Below are 27916 nucleotides of genomic sequence, written 5' to 3' on the forward strand. Positions count from 1 at the left end.
AATTCTTGTTTAGTATTAACGCTCTCACTGGTGTGGATTCAATAGTTAAAGAGAAACGGATGACGGACAAAATTAAGTTTCACACTGACACATTTACCTCATTACCAGTGGGGCTTTTATTTTGACATGACCGCTTTAGCACACATAGATTTTCAAATAAAAAAACTGAAGCAAAACAGAAGAGTACCTTCCCCATGCCCTGAACTTCATTTAACAATTAAATTTCCCTTTTTATTCCATTAAAATTATAGAAGCAGGTGTGAAATGATTTGGTCCCAATGCAGACGCAGGCACGGTAGTGTAACTGCTGAGTACTGTTGTGATTGAGGCTGTGAGTTGTTGCAAACATTACATTCCCACGCTCACATTTCAAAAGGCACAGAAAGAAGTGGATATCATTGTCATACTTACTGTATGAGCGCAGACTCATATGGCTTAAAACAGTCTGAACTTTACAGAACACAGTGGTGTTAAAAGTAGTTAAATATATTTAAATTGTCCAACAAACTCACCGGATTATGAGTGAGTCAGCCCCTAAATCCAACTCACGGGTTATGGACCACAACCTCAACAAGTTGGGTGTCGGGTTCAGACAGAAAATCTGGAGAAAAGTGGATGTTTATAGGGACAAGAAAAATGTCCTTATTAAAGCTATGGTTGGTAATCCAGGAAAAGCTAGCAAGAGCAGGAGTCGCTTTGAAAAAAAATGCTAATGATGCATCCCATCTCCCCCATAGGCCCTCTCTTCAAAGAATTTCACCAAAAAGTTAGAAAGCGTTTCAGAAACAAATTACCAACCATATAGCTAAGTCTGAATGTTTGAGGTTTAAAGAAAAAATTGTTGTGTGGAAACAACATAATGAAAGTAATTTGTCTTTGCATTGTTTTTGTCAAAGAGAGCAATAGCAAACTAATTTTAAATGGCATAATTAATAGCATATTTTCAACATTGAGGCTCCAATGACACAAAAACGATTCATCCTTCATTTTTGCTCTGATCCAACAAACACCACCTGATTTAGGTAACTGCTCCTATAAAATAAATACTACTTTCAGACCTTTTGAGAATAAATCTACAAAATGCTTGAGGCACCACTGCGTTTAGAGAAGAGCTAGACTGAAAATGTTTCCTTGGTGTTGGTGACGTACATAAACAAACTAAGTGACTGTGGCAAAAAAACATGCAAACACAAGCAGCATGTGAAGTAGCTTTGGTAGGTTCGGGTCAGAAACGTGTTCATCATCTTTCAGGAGGCCGATCACGAGCTGTATGCTGAAGAACAACCAGGCATCTCTAAATTGGCAGAGTCTGTTTAAGGCAACTAGTGGGTTTAGATAGAAATCTTGCCTTAGTAAGACCACAGATATTTCCAGCCCAACAGTTAGTACTTGTTATATGTAGCACGTGTTTCACTACTCCATTGAATATTGACATGCCGAGTGCATACGTACAAAAAGACGGATTACAAAACAGCTTTGACTCTGTTCCAAACGAGGAGTGGCAGCAGCAGTGACTGGCGTCTTCATAATGTTATAGTCTTTGTCTTCACATTGATCAAGGATGAAGTGAAGGAGACGTACCAGCCACAGTGCTGTGGTTCTCCAGTGTTGAGCTGTTTCCGTTCCTTGAGACACACTGGACTAAATCAATCTCTCTCTCCGAGGCCATGTCAAATGTGTTCATGTGGTGATGATAACTAGAGTCACTGGAGGGAGGAAACTGATTGATTTCAATTCACCGGGAAGCAGAAAACATAAATATGACATGGCTCTTCCTTTATCAAACTTTCTTGCTGTCCATAGAATTAACGGAAAAGCTGACCTGAGATGGCCATGTCTTCTCTCCTTTGGCTTTTTTCAATTGATGTATCCTTACATGAAAGATAACGGACTGATGGATGCAGGATAAAGACAGTCTGTCCCTCCTGTTGATCTTTTCTTATGGTCCACGCAGCTCCATGCAGCTTTGACACAATATCTTTTCCTGTCGTCTGGTTCCGAGAATCTTCAAGCTGATTAGTAAATTGAAATGCTAGACTTGACTAAGGTTAAAACATTTACAGAAGTAAGCACATCGGCAGGCTGACAAGAGGAGACTGATTCAGTTTCCATTCTCGTGGACTTGGACCTGGTAATTTAATGAGAGTAAAAAACATGATTGCATGTTCAGAATAATCAACTGCCCTGGATATTGGCTAGAAACTAGTGGGCCAGTATTAGACAGCATCAAGAGCCTAATCGCTAGTGCACCACATCGTTAATGTCATGGTCTATGTCGTACTTTTCACAGAACTTGCTTGTGAAGGGCAGGCAGGTGAGATGCTCCAGCCAGTGCCAGTTAATGGGGTAAATGTAAAACCAAACGATGAGGGAGGAGAACAGCCCAATGTAGGCCACCATCGAGACGCCGATGAGGATGCGTTTCCGGTACATGTCGAAAGTCCCGAAGGTGACATAGGGCAGGAAGGCGAAGGAGAGCAGCAAGCCACTGATGAAGCCGAAGATGTGGGCGATGTTATCGATCCACGGCAGGAGACCGCACATGAAGAGAAAGAGGACAATACCCAACAGCTTGTAAAAGGCCTTCCACGGCTTCTGCAGCATCTGCCAACCTTGAAACAATTCGACGAACAGGCAGGCGAGGAGACCAAACTGAGATCCTGCTGGACCCACCTGGAGGGAGAAAAACAAGCAGTACATTACAATACTATCACAATTATTACATTTAAAACAAAGTTAAAAAAGAGGACATGTTGGTTTTAGTCCAGGGAGGAAGCTGAAGGTGTTATTTGTTATGTTAAGGCTCCAAAATGTATTATTATCATTTAATTATTTAATTGATGTTACATGTTTGACCGAGCACTGGACACATGCTTGACACACATAATCTCTGATGTGTCCTGCTTACTGGTGACACAGGGCTTCTGGGTAACCTCTATATTAGCTGTCAGCACTGCTGTCCAGCTATGTTTGCTGTTGCTTTTCTTAAACCAGTGGTGGGAAGTAACAAATACATTTACTTAGTAACTGTACTTAAGTACATTTTTCACATGTGTGTAATTTTATTAAGTTGATTTATTTTCAGGTACATTTATCAGCAAATATCTGAACTTTATACTCCACATTTTTACAAAGCATTGTGTTACATAAAAAAGATTATTTTAGATACTGTTAAATCAGTCATGGTGACCATCGCTAAGAGAAATAAACCTGACCTGGGCAAACTGTATCAATTTTTAATGAATTAATGTAGGGTGATAATCCCAGTATCATCACAGGGATTACAGGTTTTGGGAAAAATTCCTCTTGATGTCGTTTGCATGAAGCTTGATGTTGTCCGTGCTCGCACATGAAGACATACACTCTTGGGTAGAGGTGCGATACGAGCCCTGGGTCAGGCAGTAAAGGTGAGCAGATTAGAGTGACGTCAGGGCTGAGATTGGAGGCTTGGCCTGCTCTGAGACAGATGGCTAATCTGTGAAGACATTAAACTCCTGCAAACGAGGAAGAGCATGGCTCAGCAGTGCACCCACACGCCCCAGGCACACAGTTGGACACATCTCAATGTGATGGTCGTCACTCTCTATTGGCGGAGTTAGTAATTATTAATTTTTGGATTGTTACTTCTGTGTGTTTATTTATAGATTACAATACTTTAATGTAAAGATACTACATTTGTTAACATGAAAAAGGAACGTATAACAAGGTAACAGCTGTTCAGCCTCTTGTCAGCTCACATTTCCAACCAGTGTCGACCAAGAGACAACAACAAATTATTTTCAATCAAATCCAGAATTCACAGCTATGACACAGACTTTTGTTGATGTTTCTGTAGAGTTTTAAGGATATAGAAACTCACGTTTATTGTACTATAATGATTCTTTCGATCTGTGAATTATAATGATGCCTTTCACCGCTGCTGTTTGAGTCATGTATGCTGGAGCCACAGGGTCTCCTTTACTCAACAGTGAAAGGATAATCCACTTAAACCCTTAGTTGGGCCTCCCATGTGCTTCCTCTGGTTATTCCTGGTGTATGAAGATCTGTGAGCTGGTTGGTGCTAAGGAGAGCTGGGCAGTGGGATTTCTGACTCTCACGTCAAGGTAAGTCAATCTGAGAGTCACCTCATGTCATACCTTGCAGATGAAAGCAGCTGGGGTCGGTTTATGAAGAAGATAATAGATCGCTCGATGACATCAAGACAAAAATACAGAAGGCTAACAAAATATAGTTTTCTGTTATTGACAAAAATGTTTGATATAATGCCCATTAAAATTGGCCATTATATGATAATACAACTCTTTTAAAAGGTGAGAAAGGATGAAAAAGGGCATGAAATTCACTTGCACCCAAATGGTTGACCAACAAAGTCTATGTCTGAACTCAGTGGCGCAATATTTCAGGGTTATTTTAAGGACAGATTGACAGTTATAGGCACTATCATAGGTGGTTGAACACCACGCATACACTCTGCCTTCTTCCGTACCTGCTCTCACCGTACATGATTGGAGGTAGGGATGTCCCCATATGAAATGTTGGTGCCATAATTATTGTCAGTGTAAATATCACGGTTTCACTATATCCAGTTAGTTTTTATAGTGTAACGTTTGGCTACTTAAAAGTAATTTATGTAAGCTATTTTATTTAGTTGCCTTATTGTGGAAGGTTGGTCAGTGAAGTTGTGTTTACTGTCATCATAAGCAGTGTATCTGTTAGGGACTTTTATTTTGAAGGGTCACCAACGGCGTTGTTCTGTTTTGGGAGCAAAGTGTTAACTTGTTGTGAAAAATTGGCTACATTTATAATGGTAAATAGGATGAGAGGGAGAGAGAGAGGTTGAACTGAACTGAAATCTAAATGAGGATTTCTCCTCTTGCTGTGAACTCCTCTGATGGAGTTTTTTGTCCAGCGTTGGTAGAAATAAGGCTATTACGTCAGTTCCCTTCTCTCAACTAACATTTCAGTAAAGTGGCTCGCACACACAATCGACCACACAAACTCAAAACGTTACCCGCGAGAGGCAGGACACCAAAGTTAGATATCTTAGGCTTTATACTTCTTACGGTTATGAAACCGTGATGTTATGAAACCGCGGTTATCGTAATATTAGTTAATAGCGAAATCCTTAATTGGAGTCTTCAGTAGGAGAGACAGACACTGTTGAGCTGAGACGATAGCCAGAAGTTAGCGAGCCACTCACAGAAAAGTCAGCTTCTAGAAGTTGACAGGCGGTGTGAGTTCATCCGTTTTTGGGGCATGGCTTTGACAAGTGGGCCAATGGGAGGGCGGGCTGGAATGAATTGGATGCTACCTATCAATGCATTTTTGTATTATTTTTTCAAAGTGTAGCCTGCTCCTGCTAGCTCTTCAAGGATTGCCAACCCGAGCTTTAACAGATGAGCAGATCCATTCCATTTAACTATCTGGAAAATGGAAAAACTATCTTTTAAAATAGGAATCTGGAAAGGTGTAAGCTCTCCTGACTTTTAAAGGGAATAAGAGTAATTACTCTGATTCATTTATTGAATGCCATACCTTGAAACACATCCATCATAAAATACAAGACCAAGTACAACCTTTTAGAACAATGGGCCTATCGCAGCTTTTAAAACGTGGATTTTTTATTCGCTCTAAATACACTTGTGAACTTAGAAAATTAAATGATTAAACATTTTAAGTGGTTCAGGTTTACTGACTGGAAGCGCAAACCGAAAATTCTAATCTTTGCAACAATTGTCTTTGTTTAGAAGAAAAAAATTAACTAATCCCTTTCACTAAACTCTGTAGCAGTGGCCTTTCTAACCTGTACAATGGCATTAGGCTAATCTGTTAAAGGGGAAAGTGAGATTTACAGACACAATAAAGACAACAGCCTTGCCAGTAGAAAGTAGGTAATCCAGACTGTGTTCTTTTCAAATACTCAGTTATTTGTATCAACAAATCAACAGGATGTTTTCTGCAAACAGTACATTATGAATTATAAATATTATAAATATTAAACTTCTTCAGAAGTACAATATTCAGTGGATTTCCTGGTGTTTGCTTCTTTATGCCTCCACCAACCAGTGCAGTTTCTGTGTTTATTTTTCTGCATACTTTTTTCATATAAAAGGTAACCTTTACCTTTCACAACTGAAACACACTAGCATGAGGTCATTGTGACCTTGACCTTTATCTCAGGCACCAAACTCTAATCAGTTCATCTTTGAGTCAAAGTGAAAGTTTGTACCACATTTTAAGACATCCCCGAGGATAGTAAGGAACTGCAGTTGACGCACGTACGCACACACATCACACACACACACACAGTTAATCTTGTAAACCGAGAGGATTGATTGCTCCAACTTTCCCTAATTACATCCAAGAGGACATTGTGGGGTGGATTAACTAGTGTTATAATGTCCAAATCAGACTTTGAAAGTGTAAGACAGATTCATGACACCGTCACGTTTAAACCAAACTGACAAATGAAGTTAACCAAGGAAACATTTCTCCCACTGAAATCTTCTAGTCTGATAATCAAAGTTCCCATTTGTCTCTTCAATGCAGCAAATATTCTGAAAAGGAACAAAAACTGAGGATAAGAATGTTTTTTATTGACACAAATGTGACGTTTTAATTTGACTTTGCCAAAATGATGGCTGAAAATATAATAAATATTTTAACATATTTAAGGACTGAAACTCTGGCTACTAGCCACAGACATAAACTATTATCGCCTTAAAAGGTATGGCTCAAAGTATATCCATGTTTTTATGTATTTATCCGGTGTTACGTTGTGGTCTAAAAACCATTTGATGAACAGTGCACTTGCCTTTCTCTTCATTGGAATGACTCAGGTACAGTAAACCCATAATGTGCTGTCAGCTTGAGCCGAGCTTTTCCACTTACTTAACTCCATGAGGTGTTTTCTTTGCCCCCTCCAGACTTCTCGAGATGGTGGGCTCTAATAATCCCCAGCAAGAGAAACACCTTCAGTAACTGAGCTGAGCTAAGCTGAGCTAAGCCACTGAGTGAAAACAGCACATAAACAAACTATGGATACAGTGGAAAATTTATACTGGAGGTGTTGAGATGTTTTTCCTTCATCAACATTTCAAACATCATCAACAAAACTCCCGCAAAACGGTAAAGGCTGTTTTTACCCATGTTGTATATTCTCTTCATAAGTAACAAGGAATATATATATATATATATATATAAGTAAAGTTCAGAAGAAGGGAGGATGTATCAATCTGTCAACAGCCTGTAAAATTATGGATCTAAATCCATTCAAGGAATATGAAAGGATTTAATATCTCACCTCTCCCTCACGGATCACCACCCCTGACGTTTGACCAGCTCACAGATCAGGATGACGTGTGTATTTGACCGTGTGAAAGCACGAGTGTGTGCGTATGTGCAAGTACTTAAGTAATGAGAATAAATCTGCTTTCCTGGCAATCCTGACAAAGGTCAGTGTAACACAAACATGTTTGGTGATTACAGGAAAACTAAACCTATCTACGAGAAAAGACCCTGGTTAACCATGTGTGATATCATTGTCTTCACGACGCATTGAGTGTCACCTGAAATGGTAATGTAAACCTAGACAATATCACTTCTGCAAGACTTATTTACAGAAATTAATAATGTGGAAATGCTAATACAGTATAATAATTTCAGAGCCCCATCAATTGTGTCTTGGGACACTACTCTGCCCTTTCAAGAACCGTCTTCAGTGGAAGAGGCTGTCTGGACTCTTAAGCTCTTAAGCTAAATTTCTGGAGGGGCTGTATGTAAAAGTTGTAATGTCTGTGTCAGCTTTTCTGGACATTTTACTTTTTCCTTCCATTATCTTGAGCTTTTGTAATTGCTATTCATATGTATGCATGTAACTCTTGCATCTCAATATTATTTCCTTTTCCTCACCACCACTCTTGCCACACCCTCATTTTATAACAGACCTGGAGTTGGCGAGGAGCAGATTCCAAAGCGCGGGTCGATGGGTTAGCCTTTAGCCTAGCCTGTAACCTGGCTCGCTTCCCCACTTTTGTATCCTCCACCATAACATTGTCTTTGCCAGCCTGACCGTCGTAAATCCTTGCTCTGACTTCACGAGTATCCGTTCCGGCAACAGACATTGAGAATTTCTCCCCGATTTGTGTCAGTTATAGATCATAAAGAGGCAGCAATATCAAAATAATCCTGTTTCATAACCGGTTACAGACTCCTGGTAGGGGCTTTAACACTTCCTTATGCAAAAAAGGAATTCATCTGAAGAGCTCACCTCAGCTCTGTAGGGCAGGAACAGGGCAGAGGCGAGGTTTCCAGTGATGCCACTGAGGATGTAAATGATGCAGGTGCGAACCCAACCTGCCAGCTTCTCCACGTCTCTCAGTATTGTCATCTGGAACACCACCGACACCAAGCAGTGCAAGAGCCTACAAACACACACACATAGACTCTAAAAAGGACATATCAATGCTGTCTGCTGGTATTTCAGCCCATTTCTTTTTCACTAAGCTCTTTAATGAAAGCTCTTTTATCTGCCCTGAAACTAAACCTGAGGGATTTCCCATGTGCTGAGTGTTTTCACAGAGTACTACAGTGCTCCTGCGAGTGACCAACTCACAAGCACTGGGGGCTAATTTAGAAATATTTCTGCAGGTCTGAATCCTGAAGGATGTTGACAAAGTGAAACCACGCTCTGTTTTCATAGCAGACGACTAAAACAGCTCATTGCCTCAACATTATAATCACTTAGTAAAAACTGCATATTACACATTCCCTTTACTCAGCTCAAACATTCCTTTAGAGGAATATGTTTGTAGAAATTCGGTGTTTGTTTCAGGAGGTTTGTAAGGGGTAAGTGGTGTTTACCCTGCATGGAGGAAGAGAGAGAGCCACAGACGGTAGAACTGATCTGGAACATCAGGATTAAGGAAGGGCAGCAAACCGCACACGTCGTCCAGACAGTTGACCTGCACAAGAGTAATGCTTGAGGTCAGAAATATACTAACACACCAATACACACACAAAAAAACGCACACAAACTACCTGTGAGCAGAGTGTGGCTTCTTCATGGAAATAACCGTGCATGAAAGTGCAATACTCTCTGGTGGTGATCTCACATCTAAAGGAAGACAAAACAAAATGCAATTCAAATGAAGTGAAGCAATAGATCAGGGTGACATGTGCAGGGCTTGACTGACACAACACAAGGCTCAATCGAGGTGAACAATTTGAAAGGATTATCTAGAGGTACGCAGGATAAACTTTTGTGAGACCTTTAACCTCCAAATTCAGGTCATCCTTGAGTCCAAGGAAAAGTTTTTGTCAGATGTAATAAAACCCCCTTTAGATGTTATGTTATATGATATCACTTGCACAAGACCATGCGGTCACCGTGATCATGACCTATGATCTGTAACCAAAATCAAATAAATTTTAGTTTGAATCCAAGTAGAGGTTTGTACCAAATTTGAAGAAAATACCTCAAGGCATTCCTGAGATGATTCTTTCTCAAGACTCAAAATGTATTTAGTGGGGTCATGTTGCTGTGACCTTAAGTCCCATTGAATATTTAAACCAAATTTTAAGAAATTCTCCCAAGGCGTTCGTGAGACATTGTGTTCACAACAATGGTCTGTACAGACAGACAGACAGACAACCCGAAAAAAGCCTTTATCACCAGCACACAGGCATAATAATATATCAGTCTCCGTGTCTCACCTGCCCTTAGTTCCTATGCAGCATGGCCGTCCCTTTATGTTACAGTCCATGTGTCTGTAACCTGTGTGGTTCGACTTCTTGGGAAACGTACACACCTGGAGACATAATGAGCACAAACACAGAAATACAATAACATTGTAAGATTAGCTCCAGGAATCGAAGTGGGTGGTGAAAAGGAATTTCCAAATGAGCGGTGGTGTCCCCTCACCGGCCACTGGGTGATGTCATCTGGCCACGTATGAGGCGCTGCAGACGCAGGTTCTTCACACACTCTGATCACAACAACATGGAGCACAAGAAGGTTTGAAAAAATTCACTTGATTTCAATTTTGTTTTAGCAGAGAAGTGTTCCTCATCTCGTGTGGCAGAGTAATGACATGCTGCACATCTCCTCACCTGGGATCCTGGTGACAGACAGAACCCGAGGACCTGCTGATGTCCACATCCTCCTTGTTCCATTTAATAAACGTGGCCAGCGTCTCCTGCATGCATAGTCAGTGTTATATTGAATTGTAGCATTCATCATATATCACAACCTCAAACAGAACAGTCATTTTGTACAATAGTTATAAATATAGAGACATTTAAAGAAATATTCCTTAATTTCATCTTAATCTGTGTATTGAGAAAGATGATTTGTTACATTTAAATTGTTTTACCTTTGATGTCAAATAGAGGAACTGTATATAGTAACCCTACTTATCAAAATAATAATGATAATGTGCTATGTATGAAAGTGAACGATAAACAACATACAGAGCAGTCGGAGTTGTGGGTCTGCACACATCCAGAGTTGTCATTCTGCACGCAGCAGCCAGACTCTCTTTCCAGGTCTTTGGCCTTCTGGATCAGACTCACTATCTGTTTGTCCTGACGGATACATGGTGAGAACTTGGCCCCCAGGTGAATCAGGTCATCCTAGATGGTAAAGTAGGAAATAATAGTAAAGATACACAAGCTGGCAACAATAAGTAAATGTAAAAAAGGATTATATACATGTTTCATTTCTGCATGTAGATTAAGCCTTAATGCTGTTTAACAAGTTGCAAAACAGCGTTCATTCTCTCATGTTCCAGAAAATACAGACACCTCTGGGATCAGCTTAAAAATACTGAAACTTGACTCATTTGACATTTAAGGTTTAAATGAGTGAGATCAAAAAGATAATCTGCTCGACGTTTTTCATGCAAGTAAACAGATTCACACATGTAAAAGTGTAGGAGAGGGAAGGGCAGCGAGAGCAACGTTAAGCAACAGGAAGTGCCGTTTGTGATGAGGTAAGAAAGTCACAAACTAATAATGGTGAAACGCTTCACCCAACAAAGTAGAGCATGTCTGGTGTCGCCCACAGATACAGATACATGTTGTGAAAGAGAATGTGGGGATCCTTCATTTATGTGTGACCGTTTTACACTATGGTCACAGCAGATCACAACTTGTGTGTTCGTCTATGTGTGTGATAAAAATCACACAGCAGCAAGATACTCACAGAGCTCGGGCCGATCCAGAAGTTCTCCTGCTCGATAAACTTGACACTCTCATAAATGCCTTTGTTCTTCAGCACCTACAGAGGGCAACAGAGGGAAATGTTGGAAATGTAACTGAAGATGACAAGAGAACTTAAACTTTTAAAGCTTTCAGAGTTAGCTAATGATTTTACAGTGAAATTATTATTATAAATTCTGTCTTTTAAATTCATCTTTTGTTTAATATACAGCGGGATAAAATATAACTTCACATAAAAGTCTATTTTAATATGTATTTGTCTCAACCATGTATGTAGCAAGGTTTAAGACATTTGGCTTATAAATATCCAAAAATGCAAAAACATATGAATTTCAAAAAATCGAATTCTACTATTTCATAAAAACATCAGCGTATTTCAGAATGAACAGAGATTCTTCTTCTTATTGTTCTGTGAGAGTGGACCCAGTTTAGAGGCAAACTCACCAGATCAGTTGTAGAATGTTGTGCAAACCCCACAGGGGCAAAACCATATGTACCACAGGCCAGCAGTGTGATTACAATATGGACAAATGTGATCCAGTAGGTAAAGTACGGCCTGATTAAAAACAGTAAAGGATAAAGAAAAGGGTTAAAAGTTTAAAATCATGGCCAACCAATAAAAACTGTCACACATCACAATACAGTGGGTATGTAAATAAATCTGTCCGAAACATTTCTTACTGCTCGACAGATTACTATTGTTTGTATATAACGGTCCTCTGTTTCTCTCTGGAGGTTTTAAAACTCACTTTTTACTCAAACTAAAACAGTGAGGCAGATGATTTCATTACTTTTCTCTCTCTGATTGAGGACCACAAGGCAATTATTTAAAGTTTGTGAATCGTCCACTATTATGTTGGTGAGCATTAGCATCTACTCATTCCCAACCTGTGACTGTGGAAGTCGTCCAGCTGCTTCTGGACATTGCTGCTGAGGCTGCGTCGGTAGTGCCGGTTCAGCCACTTTCCCACAACGCCCATGCCGTACTGACGCTTGTGTTTGTCAAATGCAAAGTGCTTGACTTGGGATGCGATGCGACGCCCACGACGAGGGTGGCTCTTTTCGGACAATGCTATTGGTGTCCTGGGCGTCCGAGATATGTCCTTACTGTAGAAAGGAAATGGGAAAGAAGAGGGTGTGGCAACAGTGGTGGTAAGGAAAAGGAAATAATATTGAGATGCAAGAGTTACATGCATATGAATAGCAATTAAAAAAGCTCAAGAAAATGGAAGGAAAAAGTAAAAGGGACGTCAGTAATCATTGTCAAGTCCCAATCATTATTAAACCTGTTTGATAATTGGATATAAAATCAGGACAATTATGTCTGTACTTTCTGAGCTGAACCACTAAGAGACGAGTCAAGCTTTTGAGATGGAGATCATCGTTGAACAATGACAGTTAAAATCTCACCTTCAGTTCTTGCTGAAGAATAGATAGACCCCAAACATTCTCTCACCCCATCATCTTCTTTCTTCTACTTTCATTTGATGTAACTGCAAAGCATTATCACCGAACAACTGTTGCACTATGGCAGTCTTCATACTGTGTGTGGTTTGCACCTTCTTCTCATGAGATCACATCAGAGGTGATGTGAGGCGGTGCATCACTGACACTGGAGCAATGATCTTGATCATATCCAGTAGTGTGTGATGTTTGTGAGTCATATTTTCCAATGTAGGCGTGATAAAGATTATAGAGAAGAACATCTGTAAAGACTCTCCTCTAGTGTGCAATGCAACCTGATTTAAAGAAAATCGGTCATGATCTTAAAAGTCTGAGCCAAGCTTTACTGACAAGTGTCGGATTTGTAACCTCTGAAGTTCCAACAAATGTGCAACTATTTTTGATGAAAACCCTGATAAGGGGTTGGATTTACAATTGCCTCATAATGTTTACTGAGAACAAGTCTGGAGGACTATAGGATTACTCATCATTCCTGAGACTGCTGGCTGACTTTGAGGCAAATTATGTATTTACTCACAGGCTTGGGAACTTCTGGTCAGGCGGCTCACAGGGACCGAAAGATGCCGACATGGGTGGAGATTCAAATACATCATCTGCCATTGAGATCATCTCATCGTGGGCATCAACCTGAGCAGCAGATGTGATAAAGGTCCCAACGGAAGCAGGAGGGCAGGACAAAATAATGTGGAAGATAGATAAAAAGTCAGAAGATGGGGGAGAGCAATAATTCATGAGAAAGCCAGGCATCCTATGTGTCAAGACAATCGATTGCTGTTTCTGTTGTAGTCGACATTATTAAATAAATACAAATCATTCCAAATAAAGATGAAACAAGGAGAGAAAAGAGGAAAATCAAGAAAATGCTGACCTTGCTGAAAAAAAGCGACTCAGATGCGTCTGCAGAATCCACGGTGTCCTCGTCCATCCAGCTGGGCCTGGCAAAGCTCCTCCTGGGGAAACTGCGACCTCCCTGGGAGCCCGGCAAACCACTACGACCCTGGACAACACACACACACACACATAAAAAGGGATTTCAAACATCCAAAAAGGTTTCTTTGACCAGTTCTATAAATATACTGTTTGTGACACATGAGTTCAATTGTGCTTAAATTGTATTTAAAATGATATTTCTCTTTCAAACTATGAATACAAGTATATGATAGCATTGAGAGATCGCATTGGAGGCTGAGTACTGAACATTTACTACTGTGGAATATGAGGTTATTCATGATCACTATATTAAATGTTTCCTAAATTTGATCCACTGTGATTCCTAAATGATCTGCTACTTGTTTTTACAGGATACAAAACCTTTAACAGCAGCTGTGGAGAAAGAAAAACTGAGAACACCCACCACACTTAAAAATCATGACATGACTCAGTTCCCTTGATGATTCTCTGACCTCTCCTGTCTGGAACACATCCGAACACACACAAAACACACAGGGTCTCTGGGGACTCTACGCACCTTCAGCAGGTTGGATGCAGCTCGGATGCTCATGCGGGCGACAGACTCCCTCTTGCGTTTGGGGAAGCGGCTGTACCCGGACCGCTGGCTGGTGAAAGAGCTGAGCGAGGTGACCCCGGGGGTGAAGGGACCACCCTGAGTGAAGTAGGGCGTCCTGGGGGAGCGACTGTCAGACTCATCTGGGCAGCGGAAGGCTCTTCCCCGTGCCAGCGGATCTACAATCTAGGGAAAACAGAACAGAAGAATTAAGCTGATATAAATATTCGAGCTACAACCTAAAACTTGCTCCACATGTTGAAGGTGGTTAGCAGAAGACACAAGAGAAAAAGTCACTAAAGTCCCAACCAAGGACTGTAAGGACTGTACACCTGGTGGCCGGCTGCTGAACAGGTTATAAACCCGTCCTCCTCCATGTTGATTGATGGGAACTGAGCTAAACAAAAACGTTAAAGTACACATTTAACACAGTTTTTTCCTTGTAATGTTGGTTTTCATTGCAATATAAAGGGTTCAATATCTTGAGTGACAGCTGAGACTGACTCTTGATGCTCAGACGCATGTATCAGCGGGCGGGACATCGCCACAGCAGCTCCATCCCGTGACTAGAGATTTTACCCACAAAATGTTGTCAATGCTGCAAGATTTACATCTCGATAGATGGAGGAAGTAGAGAAATGGCGTCCATCTTTATGTAGTCTATGATCCCGTCACTGAGAGAAATAAGCTTTGTATCTGTGTGTGCATTGATATTATTTTCACTGGTCTTCCAGATTAGAAAAGCAAATAGCAAAAAATGAGATGGTGAAGAAGAGATGAAACACTGACTACTAGATGAGTGACTGACATGTAACTAGAGAAGTGTCATGATTCATCTGGGACACAGATGGCCCATGTCTGTCACCATACAACCCTCTGCTTTGTTAAATTCAGGCACATTTGCCCACTCTCCTCTTACCATTTGTTTTTGATCCTGTCCTTTGCCTTCTTATATCAGTGTAAAAACTTGAAATCACAAACCCACAGGTTGAAAAAAAAAATAAAAGAATCATTGCATGTTGGCATGTAATGACATTCAGGGGGGTTGGGAATTCTTAGTGGACAGACCTGCTGTGCCTCATCTTGTTTCCTTGTGCAGTCTGTGTAACACATGTCCATGGTAGGATATTTTATTCTACTCATGAAATGGGTAGAGTCAAAGCATGGATTAGAACGTGTAATAGTAAGGCCTCTGCCTACAGTACCTTTGGCATTTTGTGTGTGGCTGGAGAGTCGAGGCCCTGGTCGAAGCTGGTGGCTGTGTCGGGCTCTCTGTACTGGGCCTTCAGCTTTCCGTAGCGCTGGCTGCAGTGGCGCAGGCTCTTCCTGTGCCATACCTGCTGCTTGGTCTCACAGTCTTCCCCTACGCCAAACCACGTGGCTGTATTTCTGGAGGAACAGAAAAAAGACAGGGACGTCAGTGACATAATAATATATTGTTTAACATCGGGGGGAGATGATACTAACATTACACAGGAAGAGAGCATAGAGTATGAGCTTGAATTATGTGAGCAGCAGTTTTACTTATTATATATAAAGCAACAGGTAGGTAGGTAGGTAGATCTTATCTTTATACATTAAAATTAGATGGTACACACGCTTTAAATAGGGACAATCGCATGTCTGTCATAGCCACAGCACTGCCTGGACACCTGGCACTGCACAGGGTAACGCTGGTGTACCGTCCTGGAACTTTACGACCTGCTTTACGACCTGCTGTACAGCATTAGTCACACACCAACATCCAGAGCCAGAGCTAGCAGCTAGCTTTAAGAGACACGTAGCTCCCCATTCTCAGTAGATATGTTGCTGATGAACACTGACAATAATGGGTCCTCTACTGATTTGTTGTTTTTGTTATAATGATTCCAAAGAAAAAAATGTTCCGTGAGTGGACTCTGAATGACTAGCAGAAAACTTGCATTTTCACTTCCTGTATGATCAACTTTGAAGAAGGAAGCTTTGTTTGTTGCGTTTCAAGGGTTCATGACCTCATGGACAATTTGTGTAACCATTGTGGGTCTCTAATTAAAACTGTCGGGCTTGCACCTAAATGAAAAGCAAACCGAACAAAAGCAATGATACAAATGACTGAAACAGTAAACATTTTACCTGCGGATGCTTTGAGACAGCGATGTTTGTCGGCCTAACTTCGCCCTCCTGTCTCTGGTCAAGAACCCTCGCTCTGCAGCTCCACCCATGCTGTCTGACACGGAGCCGGTTGCTTGACCACCCTCACTTTTTTTCAGAGACGGTCGAAGCGGCTGAGTAGAGGTAAAGAGAAATAAAGATTCAGTGGAGATATTGGCTTTACAGTGAAATAACTATAAAAGTGCCTATACAAAGAGGAAAACTCAGTTGCAATTCACTACGAACACCAAAGCACTTATGGTTTTCTTGGTCGTAAAAAACCTTACACAATAACAACTAAATGCATCTCAATGAAACTTAGGGGAATGGTGGGACATGTGCCAAGAAAGAACCTGTTGGGCCTTGGCGGTATATGCGCTTTACCGAGTGCCATTCTGCTATTGTACATGTAGGAGTATTACAATGACCTAAATAAAGCGACAGCATAAAGAGCCAGGCAGAGGACACATACATTACATCCAGACCTGGATCATTTCAAAAGACTACAGGACTTTACTGGTAGTGGTTAATGGCCACAATAAATCAGGATCAGTGACAAGTTTAAATTCCAGTATTGAGATATTTGGATGTATTTGCTTTTCTCTAACGTCCGATGCATGTGGCTCACAGCCTCACACCAACTTAGACCGTGGAAATCTCCTAAAATATAACTCTCTGGTATATTAGGTTTAAAGATAATGACAGGAAGTGTTTTAAAATACGCTGTAGTTATGTGGCAAAACAAATTCCAATTTCTAATTTTTTAAATTGCATTTAGTAATGTAAACACCGGCTAGTTGTGTGAATTTCTGCTTCTTCTGCTTCCTCTTTCTTTGAATAAAAAAGCTACAAAAGTACATGTCCGCCTCTTCTTACATACCATGTCTTCACACTATATTTGCATGTTTATTGCACCACTTGCTCTTTGGGGTGGGTTTAACTGTAGCAGGCTCAATTAAAGTTTGACTACCTGCTACTTTGTGAGGCTGAAATGCCCTCATTTGTTTTCTGAGCACGGGGCCCACAGGGGGAAATGAGTGGCCTTGTACCCATTAACTGAGGGACAGCTGAACGGACGGCCTCCCTGCCCAAACAAATGGCAAATTCAGAGCCTCAGAGCCTTCAGCCCTATTAGCCAATATCGAAAGTAATTTTAATCTGACATATTTAGGGAACTGACATCTATGAGTGTGTGTAATTCAGTTTGTGTAATTTGGCGCAGATCCAAATACTAAATCTGGATCTAGTGAATTTAAATGTGGTTTCATAAGGCAACTGTTAGGCCTTGGGGGCTGCAGTCTACTGAGTGTCATTCTATCTTTTTGATGATGCAGTTTCCCTGTTGTTGGTTAATACTTTCTGAATATATTAACCAGTATAATTATGTAGACAGGCTTAGGTCAGAACAATCAGCCTACCTGTTTAGCAGGGTTGTGTGACATCATCACTTCAGGTGGGGGGATGGCTATTACAAGGCTGGGCGGCTTCTTGCTCTTTAGACGGCTGTCTGATTGGCCTCCGTTAGGAGGAGGCTCCTCCCCCTCCTGTGATGCCATCCTGTCAGATTGCTGCAAGTAAGAAAAATCACAAACATAACTGGAACAATGATGCCGCATAAGACAGTTTTATTGCAAAACATACATTTATAAATAGACTTTTGTTTTAAAACAGTACAAATTGTAAATCATTCAAAAACAGGCTTTTTTGGAGGATCCTATAGATATCAACAAAAGAAGACATATAATTAAGAAATATTAAGTTTCTGTCATTGTGATAATGTAGGTAAAATGGTAACAACAGAACATGGTAGGAGATACAAATTTATTTTTATTTTAGTTATATTTATTGATTGAAAGTATCGTGTTATTTTTTTATTCCCCCATGAACACATACTTGTTTCTATACCATAGATACAGAGTTGGAAAAACACATGTGTAAGGATTCTTTCATTTAAAATTTTAATAGTTAATCATTATAATCGACATTTTCTGGAAATTCATTCATCGACAAAATGATCAGATGGACATGTATCCCTTTGGCTAATCCAGTAAACGGAAGACTTTACTATCAACTTTGGACAACAGCGAGGGAACGCTCCTGTTTCTCTTTTGTTCCCACACCATCATACACTGCAGTCTCTCACTGGTGTTATTTTCCTGCATCACATGATGTAACACTGCGTTGCCATTTGATGAGAGACAAAGTAGGGACTCTTGTTTTGATGCAGCTGATATCGCTTATGAAAAAGTAGCAGAGTCATTGTATGAAGTGTTTTGTGTTTTTAATAGGATATATCAGCAGCCCTAGTACAGATAGATATTTAAGTGATAGCTTTCTTGGCATAAACTCACCAGACATATCTATAAGTCTAACAGCATTATACAGCACCACACAGCCCAACCACACTTACAAATAATTATGGGGGAAGTGATCGACAAAGTATAAATCAATGTTGCAGCACCTAATGTTAATACCAGAAACGCTAATGAAAAAGCAACTGATACAGCAGCTGTTAGGTTGCTGAGAGTGACATCCGGTGACAGCAAATCAATCAATAGAGCTCTCGGATCATCATGCGTCCTCAAGGTGGTTACAGATCAATAGGCTTTTTCTCTGCATGTACTGAAAACAGCCTCGCACTTCTCTATGTTGACATTATGTTATAGTGGGCTTATACAGCTTCTACTTCGGCATTACTCATTGTAATGAGATCATCAGCTTAAGAATCACAGTACACACAACTATTTAAAAAGAACTCACTACCAGTAGCTTGATGCCCATCAAGGTCACTGTCTGACAGTCAGTGTTTACAAACAACACATTAATAGAACGTTATCACATGAGCGCACATACTGACAGCTTGGACCACACAAATAGCCCGACATATAAATCCCATCCATGGTCGTCTGAGTTGAGTTGATGTAGTAACTCTTTACCTGTTTGTCTGCTCATGGACGGAAAAATCTCATCAAACTCATACTTCATCCGTCTTTACCAATCATAGTCAACAGCGGAACCACCAGCCAGTCTATTCCTGGAGCTCCGAATGCCTCGCACCATTATAGTGTTTCGGGAAAATATCCCAAGCGTTGCAGACATAAAACCGATAATGTCACATGCCTCGGCCAACACGTCCATTATGTCATTATGGACTTGAAAGCCTTGAAGTTGGCCTGGAGTTACAGTTGAAAAAATCAATATTAGACCCTGGGTGTCTGCGGTGGGAACGGCAGCAGCAGAGAAATCCGACACCGTCTCAGTCAGAAGCCTAGTTTCCACTTCAGAGCCAACGCAGTTAGGTCTTGACATACAGTGTGTGTCACTTACTTTGCCCACAAAGCTGCATTTATATAATTCCTTTATGCTAATAGGAATGTAATTGTGTTAAATATTTGGGCAGAGTACCTGACTCACTCCTCTTAAAACAGAGAGAAGGCTCCGGGCCTTCTAACCTGTGGTTTAGTGGTGTAGAGCAGCGTCAGGGCTGGAACTAACCCACTTTGATAATGAAGTAGAGATTGGCTAATGGACAGAGTGCTGCTGACCACAGTCTATCAATGTAAATGGGCAGTTGTTAGGATCCACCCAGGAAAACTAAAAGGCAGACTGAAGAGAATATTCTCCAGAGGGAAGATTAAAGAGAGATAAACAGAGCTACAAGCCAATGCATGTCTCAATGTAAACACATGTGACACTCAACTCAACTTGATTTCTTACCTATTCATAATTTAAAACTATATCACATTTGCAACCCAAATGTTTTATTTTTAAGTATATAACATAAACTGGATATAAAAATGGACGACATGACAGCTCCCCAAAAGTGAAGCCAAAGTGTCTCCATTGCCCCTGGTGGCAGGTTGCAGTAAAGGTAAAAAAATTAAATCTGCCTCCCCCAAATTAAAAAGTAAAATTATACTTCAAGTAAATTTTCCTCAAAGATGACTAGTTGTTTAGGTTGTTGTTATCACACTAGTGTCTATATAAGTGTTTTTCTGACAAGTTTGGCTGTAATTACTTATTTGATGCTATAAAAATGGCTGAATCACAAGATTTTCAGCTGAGACAGACACGTCATTGGTCGAGCAACCTCAATTTTAGTCGTACGCAGAAAACCAATTCTGAGAGACAGGAAAAATATCTTCAAAATGAGTTCAGTTGTTTTCAATAAATCCATGACCAAGAGTTTCCTTAGCTGTGATAGGAAGTGACAGTATGTCAGCGAGCAGCAGCATGAGGGCATGTTTGCTGAATAAACATGAATGCTTTCAAATCATTAACCATCTGTGCACTCTCCCTCATGTACCATCTATATAAAGCTGATGTGAAATGGTTTTTTTCAATGTAAAAACTTAAGGGTTTTGGGTATCAATGAAAAAAAAAAGTATAAAAAAAGCATGAAAAGTAGGAAATGTTGAGACACAATGCAATGATTCCCCGACCTCAGATGTGTGTGGGTCAACTTGTCGACTCACGCACTGAGATTACTAAGAGTCATGCACCAGAGCGAGGAAGAGGCTTGTCTAAAATGACATCATCCATAGCTAATGTGATCACATGACCTGGAACAAGGGCCCCTGCATGTCTGAGATCCTTTGTGGTCTAATAACTCACTGGTTCATCTAAGCAGCTCCTCACTCCACCATTAAACCAGCAGGACTGTACGTTGTGCGTGTTTCTGTGTGTGTTTCTGTGTGTCTGTGTGTGTCTGTGTGTGTGTGTGTGTGTGTGTGCATCAGCCACATCCAATCCCTTGTGTTTGGTGATATCACAGGTTCCTCTGAGAGGGAGTCACCATGGTTGAGTCTCCTTTCCCCACAGAGAATCCTGCCCTGAGAATCTGTCACTCTGTTTATGTATATTTCCATTTCCCTGATGTTCAAGGCAGTTGTGTGTTGTTTCCCTTTAAACCTGAAGAAAAGCCAGGATGTGTTCATTCACTCAGAGCTGTACAGTTTTGGAAATATGTAATAGCTTGTAAATACATTCCGGGTAGATTCTGCTTATCTTACAAGCACCACACATAATCCCTGTGTAGGGGTGTGGGGAAGAGATCATGTTTCATTTTCTGTCCCACTCTCTATGCATAGCAGTGAACCCTCTCCACTTGAGCTGACACAACTAAGGGAAGGCTGCATTAGACAAAGGTGCAAAACAAGGGTGAGCGTACTGTGGCTGTACTGTTTGACAATACAATCAATTAATTTAAGATTCCAAAACACATGCGGAAGGTAAAACACAATGATCAATTAATAGTATAATACATTTAATTAGATTTAAACTATTATTATCAAGGGGCCTTCAGTTAAAGCTACTGTACCGTCTCTTTTCTTCTGTGTATCATGTACTGTAACAAGCAAATGAACTATGCCTTCTTCAAAAGCAGCCAAGCGTTCACTTCCTGGGTATTTTTAGTATTCTTCTCACATCTGAGCCAGAGGGGATGGTTTTAAAACTACACTATGCACCTCCAACAAAGTAAAAAGCTAGCTATTGCCGCTGCTGCTGCTTCTTACTCTGTAGCGAGAAGAGTGAGTGTTGTTGAACTTGAGCCAATCTCAGTCTTTTTTTCTCTGCCTTTCCATTTTAAGCGTTTACATAAATCACCAGAGCAACTTGTATCAGTCGAGTGGGATTCAAATCTACTTAAGAGGTGGTGATATTAGCAAGAGTTTAACCCAGTGCACCAGATACTGCTTATAGAGTTGTAAAGTGCTGTAAATAAGACCTTCGGATAAAAGGGAATTTTTTTCCTCACATAAGAGGAAATCTGAGTTGACGACGGTTCTTTATTATTAATGAGAGAAAAGCTACTGATTGAATGCAGGACTGTTCAATAGTATCTGTATTGTAGTAAGACTGTAATACTAATTGATAAGACTCAAAATCAATGCTCAAAACCGCTGAGCAAGGATTTCATCTTTAGCGTCACTGAACTGTATTTCATTTAAGCCTTCAGCTTTGTGATTTACTGGTCGGTAAATCATCTCACAACACACCAATATGAGCCTTTTTTTATAAATTCAACTTCTGTGTATGTGGTTGTATTCATGTTTTCTTTAATAAAATAAAAAATTGGCATTATTGTCTGATCAACATATGCTTCAGATGATCTTTCTAGCCCTGTAGATTACATTACCCTGTATTATTACATTACTGAGTTATTTTAGACACACACACACACACACACACACACACACACACACACACACACACACACACACACACACACACACACACACACACACACACACACACACACACACACACACACACACACACACACACACACACACACACACACACACACACACACACACACGTAGTGACATGGTGGTGCTTCTGACTCTGGCTAGATGTGGGATAAGAAAATGCTTGAGCACCAGAGAATATTACGCAACAACATCCTTCCTTTTCTCACAGACACTTTTTCACACTTTCTTTAACTACAGTGTTCATGAACATTTCCCTGAAGATCACTGTGCCAGCACACTGATACAATTCAACAGACAATGAGTCATTGTGAGATCAGCATCTGGAACTACAAGTATGTCATCTAACTGTGCAGAAGCAGTGGCTATGGTCGATGCATGGGACTGGTATACTGAATCTCCTAAATGAGAAACTGACCTTCAGATAAACTTGTCATCACTTCTTCTTCTTAACATCCATCAAGGCTTACAATGCAACTTCTTTGTAGATCCTGCAAGGACAATACACAAAAAAACATGTTAACCACAAGTGCTAATATATACATGAGTACTAAAAACTTTACAACTTTAAATGCTGTTAAGTTTTAAAAATAGATGTCCCTTGACCTTAGAAAAGGACATTTAAGTATGTACGCAGTAAATCCAAAAAACATTCAATATCCCTCCACTCTTGCAGTTACTCAGAGGATTTGAGATAAAAGTCAGAATTATTTCAGTAATGTGACATACGTTTATAGTTAAACTGTAATATATATATGTAAATAAATAAAATCATATCTGTTCGGCACTACTTCATCTACATTATCAAAAGCTGGACCACACATATGGTTTGGAGCAGGCAGTTGCTAATGCCAGCTGGAGCTTCATCAGTAAAATGCTACTGAAGATGTAGGAGAGTGTGACTTTCATTGTTGCCTGTGTGTTTGTTTGCCTCTCAACATTCAGAGCAACCATCGAAACTGCCCACTCATTCTTCACTTCCAACCACAAGAGCTCTCGGTGGTGATTCTCTCTGAAAAAACCTTACAAAGCCATTTGAACACAAGAATTCAAGTTTACTATTGAGGCATCATGTTTGAAAGGGACCTTGGCTTGAAACCAACCATTCCAGAAACAGTTTTGACACCATTGTCCAACAGCCAGCATGCCCAAACCCGCAAAACTGTGATCCACTATTGCACATACCTCAGCAACAGCCTTCTTCCCAGCCCAGGAGTTCCACTCAATCAACTAATGTTCATGCAGCGTGTGCACAGACAAAACTATGGGTGTTTTTCTCTCTGGTGCAACATGTGCGCACATACATGCAAATGCTGAAATGTGTAACCCAAAACAGCTTCTGAGGGTTTTGTCAGAGACAATTTTGGCGACTGGCCCAGCTTGACTGTTAGAGCTGAGACAGACAAAGCAGTGCACTGTAGCAAATTAACCACGGGGCCAGACAGAACTTGAATCAAGACTTTTTGTTCCCTCCTGGATCTAGCAAGAAAGAAAGGTCGAGGAAATGAGCTCGTCAAATGCCAACATAAATACAGACGGTCTTGACCAACTCTGGGGGCTCTGGAGCAAAGTGCATCCAGAGAAAAAGTAGTTTATGGTTTAAGACTCTCTGGGTTTCAAAGCATTTCCAATGCCCCAATATTTCTGAAATATGTATTGTGTACTGTGGAATGAGGGTTGGCAAGGGAGTGCAGGAAAATGTCATTCCATTCCATCAGCCTATCCAGCAGCTAGATACTCCTCTTACTGAGGCGGGATGTTAGTATAAAAGAAAAAAAACAGACATGGTGTTTTCTGGGCATGTTGAGGCAAAGCAGATGAAAACAGATAAGGTCATGGAAGGGAAATCCTTAGAAGTGATGAGAGAATGTGATTGTGTCACTGTGGCAAAGTGGAAGACGCCCAATGAAAAGTCAGAAAGTTTTTATTCTTTTGATCAACATAGTGGCGACATCTATGTACAATTTCTGATTCAGTAAGGTTCACATTGAAGTCATTCCTTGTTTAGTGTTAGCTCGATAACTTTGTACCAAACCACACATCATTGAATACACATGTATTTAGGAAATTGTACCTTTTTCAAACACATTGTGTACTTAAAAGAGGACTTCTGACAGGACAGGGGCACTTATGTGGCCAATCAGATTTCCGCTGGGACCAGTGCCCCCCCATGTGGTCTTTGTTACTGTTAAACAGTATCTAACCCTAATGGCACATAGTACTTTGCTAATGGAAAGGTTACAATAAAGAGACGGCAACCTCTGAGCAGATGTGTTGTCTGTTATTGAACTCTGACCTCAACTAAAAGATGCAAAAATCAATCCACTAAATCGCTACACAGTTTCTGGGGATTCTTCAGAAAATCCATTAAGGGCCCTGATGATCAACCCATCAAAACTGGAAACCACTGGAGAACTGGGCCTGTTTAAAACTTAGCTTAGACAACAAACTAAATGTTATTTCGGACATCCAAATTTAAAATCAAGACACAGCTTGCTCACTAGAGATGATGGAGTGTGACATTTGTTCTCACCAAATATCAGCTGGGATTGATCCCCAACCCCAAAGGGATGGATGTTTAACGTTTTGGTTGAACTCATGTAAACTTGTATTAATAATTTCCAATTTTCCCCGTTTTCTCTGACACAGTCTGTTAAGTCATGACAGATGCACAGCTGGCTCAGACATGTCGGATATATATGCAGCTGCTACTGAGCTGCATGTTGAACAACACATGCCCCGCCCTCTGTGCATACATTTCCTCTTTTTCTGGACGGTCTTCTCAGCAACACCAACAATTCATGAGGTGCTAAAATAGACGGCAATGCAAAAGCCGTGAAACTCTAGTCAATTATTCACCTCTCCACAACATGATGACAAAACATCATGACTACTTCTGTTCAAGAAAATACTTGGTCCACTAGTTTGTTTTTGGTAAGATTAGCATATTATATGAAAAATAACATGAGGTCACCGTATTAAACAGTATTGTTAATTTATATTGAATGGAATGTTAACCTGTTTTTAAAAAACATAATTGACCAAAGAAACCGACCAATACCCAGGTACAGACTTGCAGTAATCCAGCCTTGAGGCAATTATTGTGGCGGTACAGGATGGACATGTTTAGCAATGGTCAAAAGAGCTAAAGGAAGCAACGTTTCACCACAGAGTCAAGCTAAGTCATTTGTCACAAGGGCACTCTTAAAGTAAACAGCCTTTGGGCAAACTCGTAAGGTTTCCTTTGTTTCTGTTGTGTCTTATTCACTGGAAATGTGTGACAAGCCCCTTCCCCAGCATGACTGTGTCGGGAGTAATCACAACAAAAGACTGCGCCTGTACTCAACATAACAATATGAATAATGGGTTAAACACAACCCAATGCTTTAATGATGTAATCTTTAAAGTTAGTAAATACCATAAGACAAATACTACAGTATTGCCACAGTAGTTATTGCAATGATCATGTTGTTCACACTGCCCACAACTGTGAGGGATTACTGTACTTTGTCATTATCATACCTTGATGGAACAGGTATATGCTAGAGCCTGACTGATAAACAAATATGAGCCTTTCACTGAAATATTTGTATCAGTATTAAGTTTAATTCAACTTTACATATCTGGCTGTACTTTTTTTTATTTATTGTTATTTGAAATAAAGTTTAAGGTTAAACAGTAAATTATGAAACCTCACCAACAACAGCTTGAGACCTATTTATGCTGAACATTTAGACACAGGTGCAAGGTAGGGTGTTTTTTTTTCCCCTTCATATTTTCTCTGATTTCCCCAAGGAACAATTAATGGATCTTGATGAAAAACAATCTGGCATATTTAGAGGAATGATATCTATGAGTCGGTGTAGTTTGGTGCAGGTCGATTGAATTTCAGAGGACTGCTGTGCTTTGGCACAGGTTTGTGCTCTAGTGCCATTCTAGCTATATATTGGTATAAACACTGTTATCGGTTTCAGCGTGTAGGCCTCTAACAATCCATATTGGTCTGGCTCTTGTATACACACATCAGTGATAGCTGAAACTCAAGTGCACTCAAGTGAAGTTCCTACATACATCCTGACTATTTCTAGTCAACTACAGTTATTCATTCAGCACGTCGGCAATAACAGGTGACAGCAGGGTTGAACTGTGCTGAGTTACACTGACCTACATTTTCATTGTTCAGAAATGAACTGACAACCACCTCCTTTACTTTACTCCTGCACATGTTTCTGCAAAAAGAAACATCTGATAAGGCTTTTAATACTCCACACACACACACACACACACACACACACACACACACACACACACACACACACACACACACACACACACACACACACACACACACACACACACACACACACACACACACACACACACACACACACACACACACACACACACACATTAACATTTCATCTAAAGCAGAACCAGGATGTTTCACTTCACTCTCTGGAGCTAAACCACATGAAGAACATTGCCGTTAGAATTCAGATCGAAAGGTCAGTTTCGGTTATTCCTCGTTGTAAATTCCGCAGAAATACGGCGTGTGAACACTCCCTCCCAAGAGCTATAAAAACACATGGAGGGCTGAATGGCTGTGGCGGCACATGGGGACTATAGTGACGTGTGGACGGATACCAGAGGGGGGGTAGAGGTGGAATATGTATCCGCATGTACTCGTCTCCCGGCGGGCAGAGCAACAAAGGGCTTGCCGGGACACGCTGCCTGTTCTCCCACCGTTCAAACTGTCACCAGCCTTTTTTTTTTTTTTTTTTAAACCTTTGAATTAGCTTAACTCAAAGCGTGTAGTTAAAGTCCCTTTGACAGATTACTCACAAGAGCTCAGTTTTACATTATCTGCAGTTATTTAAAGCTTTAACTCGACAGTGACAGCGACCCCCGAGCAGCTCACTTTGAACGTTTCAACAACACAACTTGGGACGAGTGTAGTTGCACTCACCTCCAGGCACACACCAGGGGCCCGTCGTCCCCAGAGCAGAGGGGACCTGAGGGTAGTGTGTCCGTCACGCTTCACCAGTGGAGACAACAGTCCACCGGTGTCTCGACTTCCCTCTTTCTCTCTCTCTTCTTCCAAAATCCTCCAGAGCAGCTCCGCGGAGGAGCAGGGGGCGGAGTCTGCTCCGCTCTCAGGCCCGGTCCCGCCCCCTGTAGCTGCCGGGCCCCGCCCCGGAGCTGCTCTCAACACTGCTGCTGGGCTGTGGGGGGGAAACTCTGCACATAGTAGTGTCTTTATCACAAATGTAAATAAGGCTTTGTACAGTGATACAGAATAATAATTTATACTTGGATATTTGTGCGAAATAAACTATGAAACACGACTGTGCATAGTTCAGTGCAAGGCCCTTTGAAAGTCACAGTA

General features: G+C 40.7%; 1 protein-coding gene across 1 annotated transcript; it reads right to left on the reverse strand.

Moving 5' to 3' along the window:
* Window positions 1–92: 92 nt before the first annotated feature.
* Window positions 93–27657, reverse strand: LOC133017310 (inactive rhomboid protein 2-like). The gene is made up of 19 exons (XM_061083572.1): window positions 27497–27657; window positions 22949–23021; window positions 17737–17886; window positions 16301–16452; window positions 15394–15577; window positions 14153–14374; window positions 13553–13681; window positions 13202–13311; window positions 12109–12327; window positions 11665–11776; window positions 11204–11278; window positions 10471–10632; window positions 10111–10196; window positions 9923–9986; window positions 9715–9809; window positions 9040–9115; window positions 8863–8963; window positions 8270–8423; window positions 93–2673 (listed from the first exon to the last, which is right to left on the reverse strand). The coding sequence occupies exons 3-19, from the start codon at window positions 17872–17874 to the stop codon at window positions 2242–2244; spliced, it is 2511 nt and encodes an 836-aa protein (XP_060939555.1). The 5' UTR covers window positions 17875–17886; window positions 22949–23021; window positions 27497–27657; the 3' UTR covers window positions 93–2241.
* Window positions 27658–27916: the final 259 nt, after the last annotated feature.

This window comes from Limanda limanda, chromosome 2 (assembly GCF_963576545.1).
Source record: "Limanda limanda chromosome 2, fLimLim1.1, whole genome shotgun sequence".
Classification (NCBI taxonomy): Eukaryota; Metazoa; Chordata; class Actinopteri; order Pleuronectiformes; family Pleuronectidae; genus Limanda; species Limanda limanda.

Bases quoted from the DNA above. Each gene is read 5' to 3' on its own strand.
- LOC133017310 (XM_061083572.1), bottom strand. From the start codon at position 17,874: ATGGCATCACAGGAGGGGGAGGAGCCTCCTCCTAACGGAGGCCAATCA. The intron at 11,777-12,108 runs GTTGGGAATGAG...GTTTTTAATCAG, and splicing joins GACGACTTCCACAGTCACAG to GCCGTACTTTACCTACTGGA. The intron at 8,424-8,862 runs GTAAACACCACT...GTGTGTTTGTAG, and splicing joins TCTCTCTTCCTCCATGCAGG to GCTCTTGCACTGCTTGGTGT.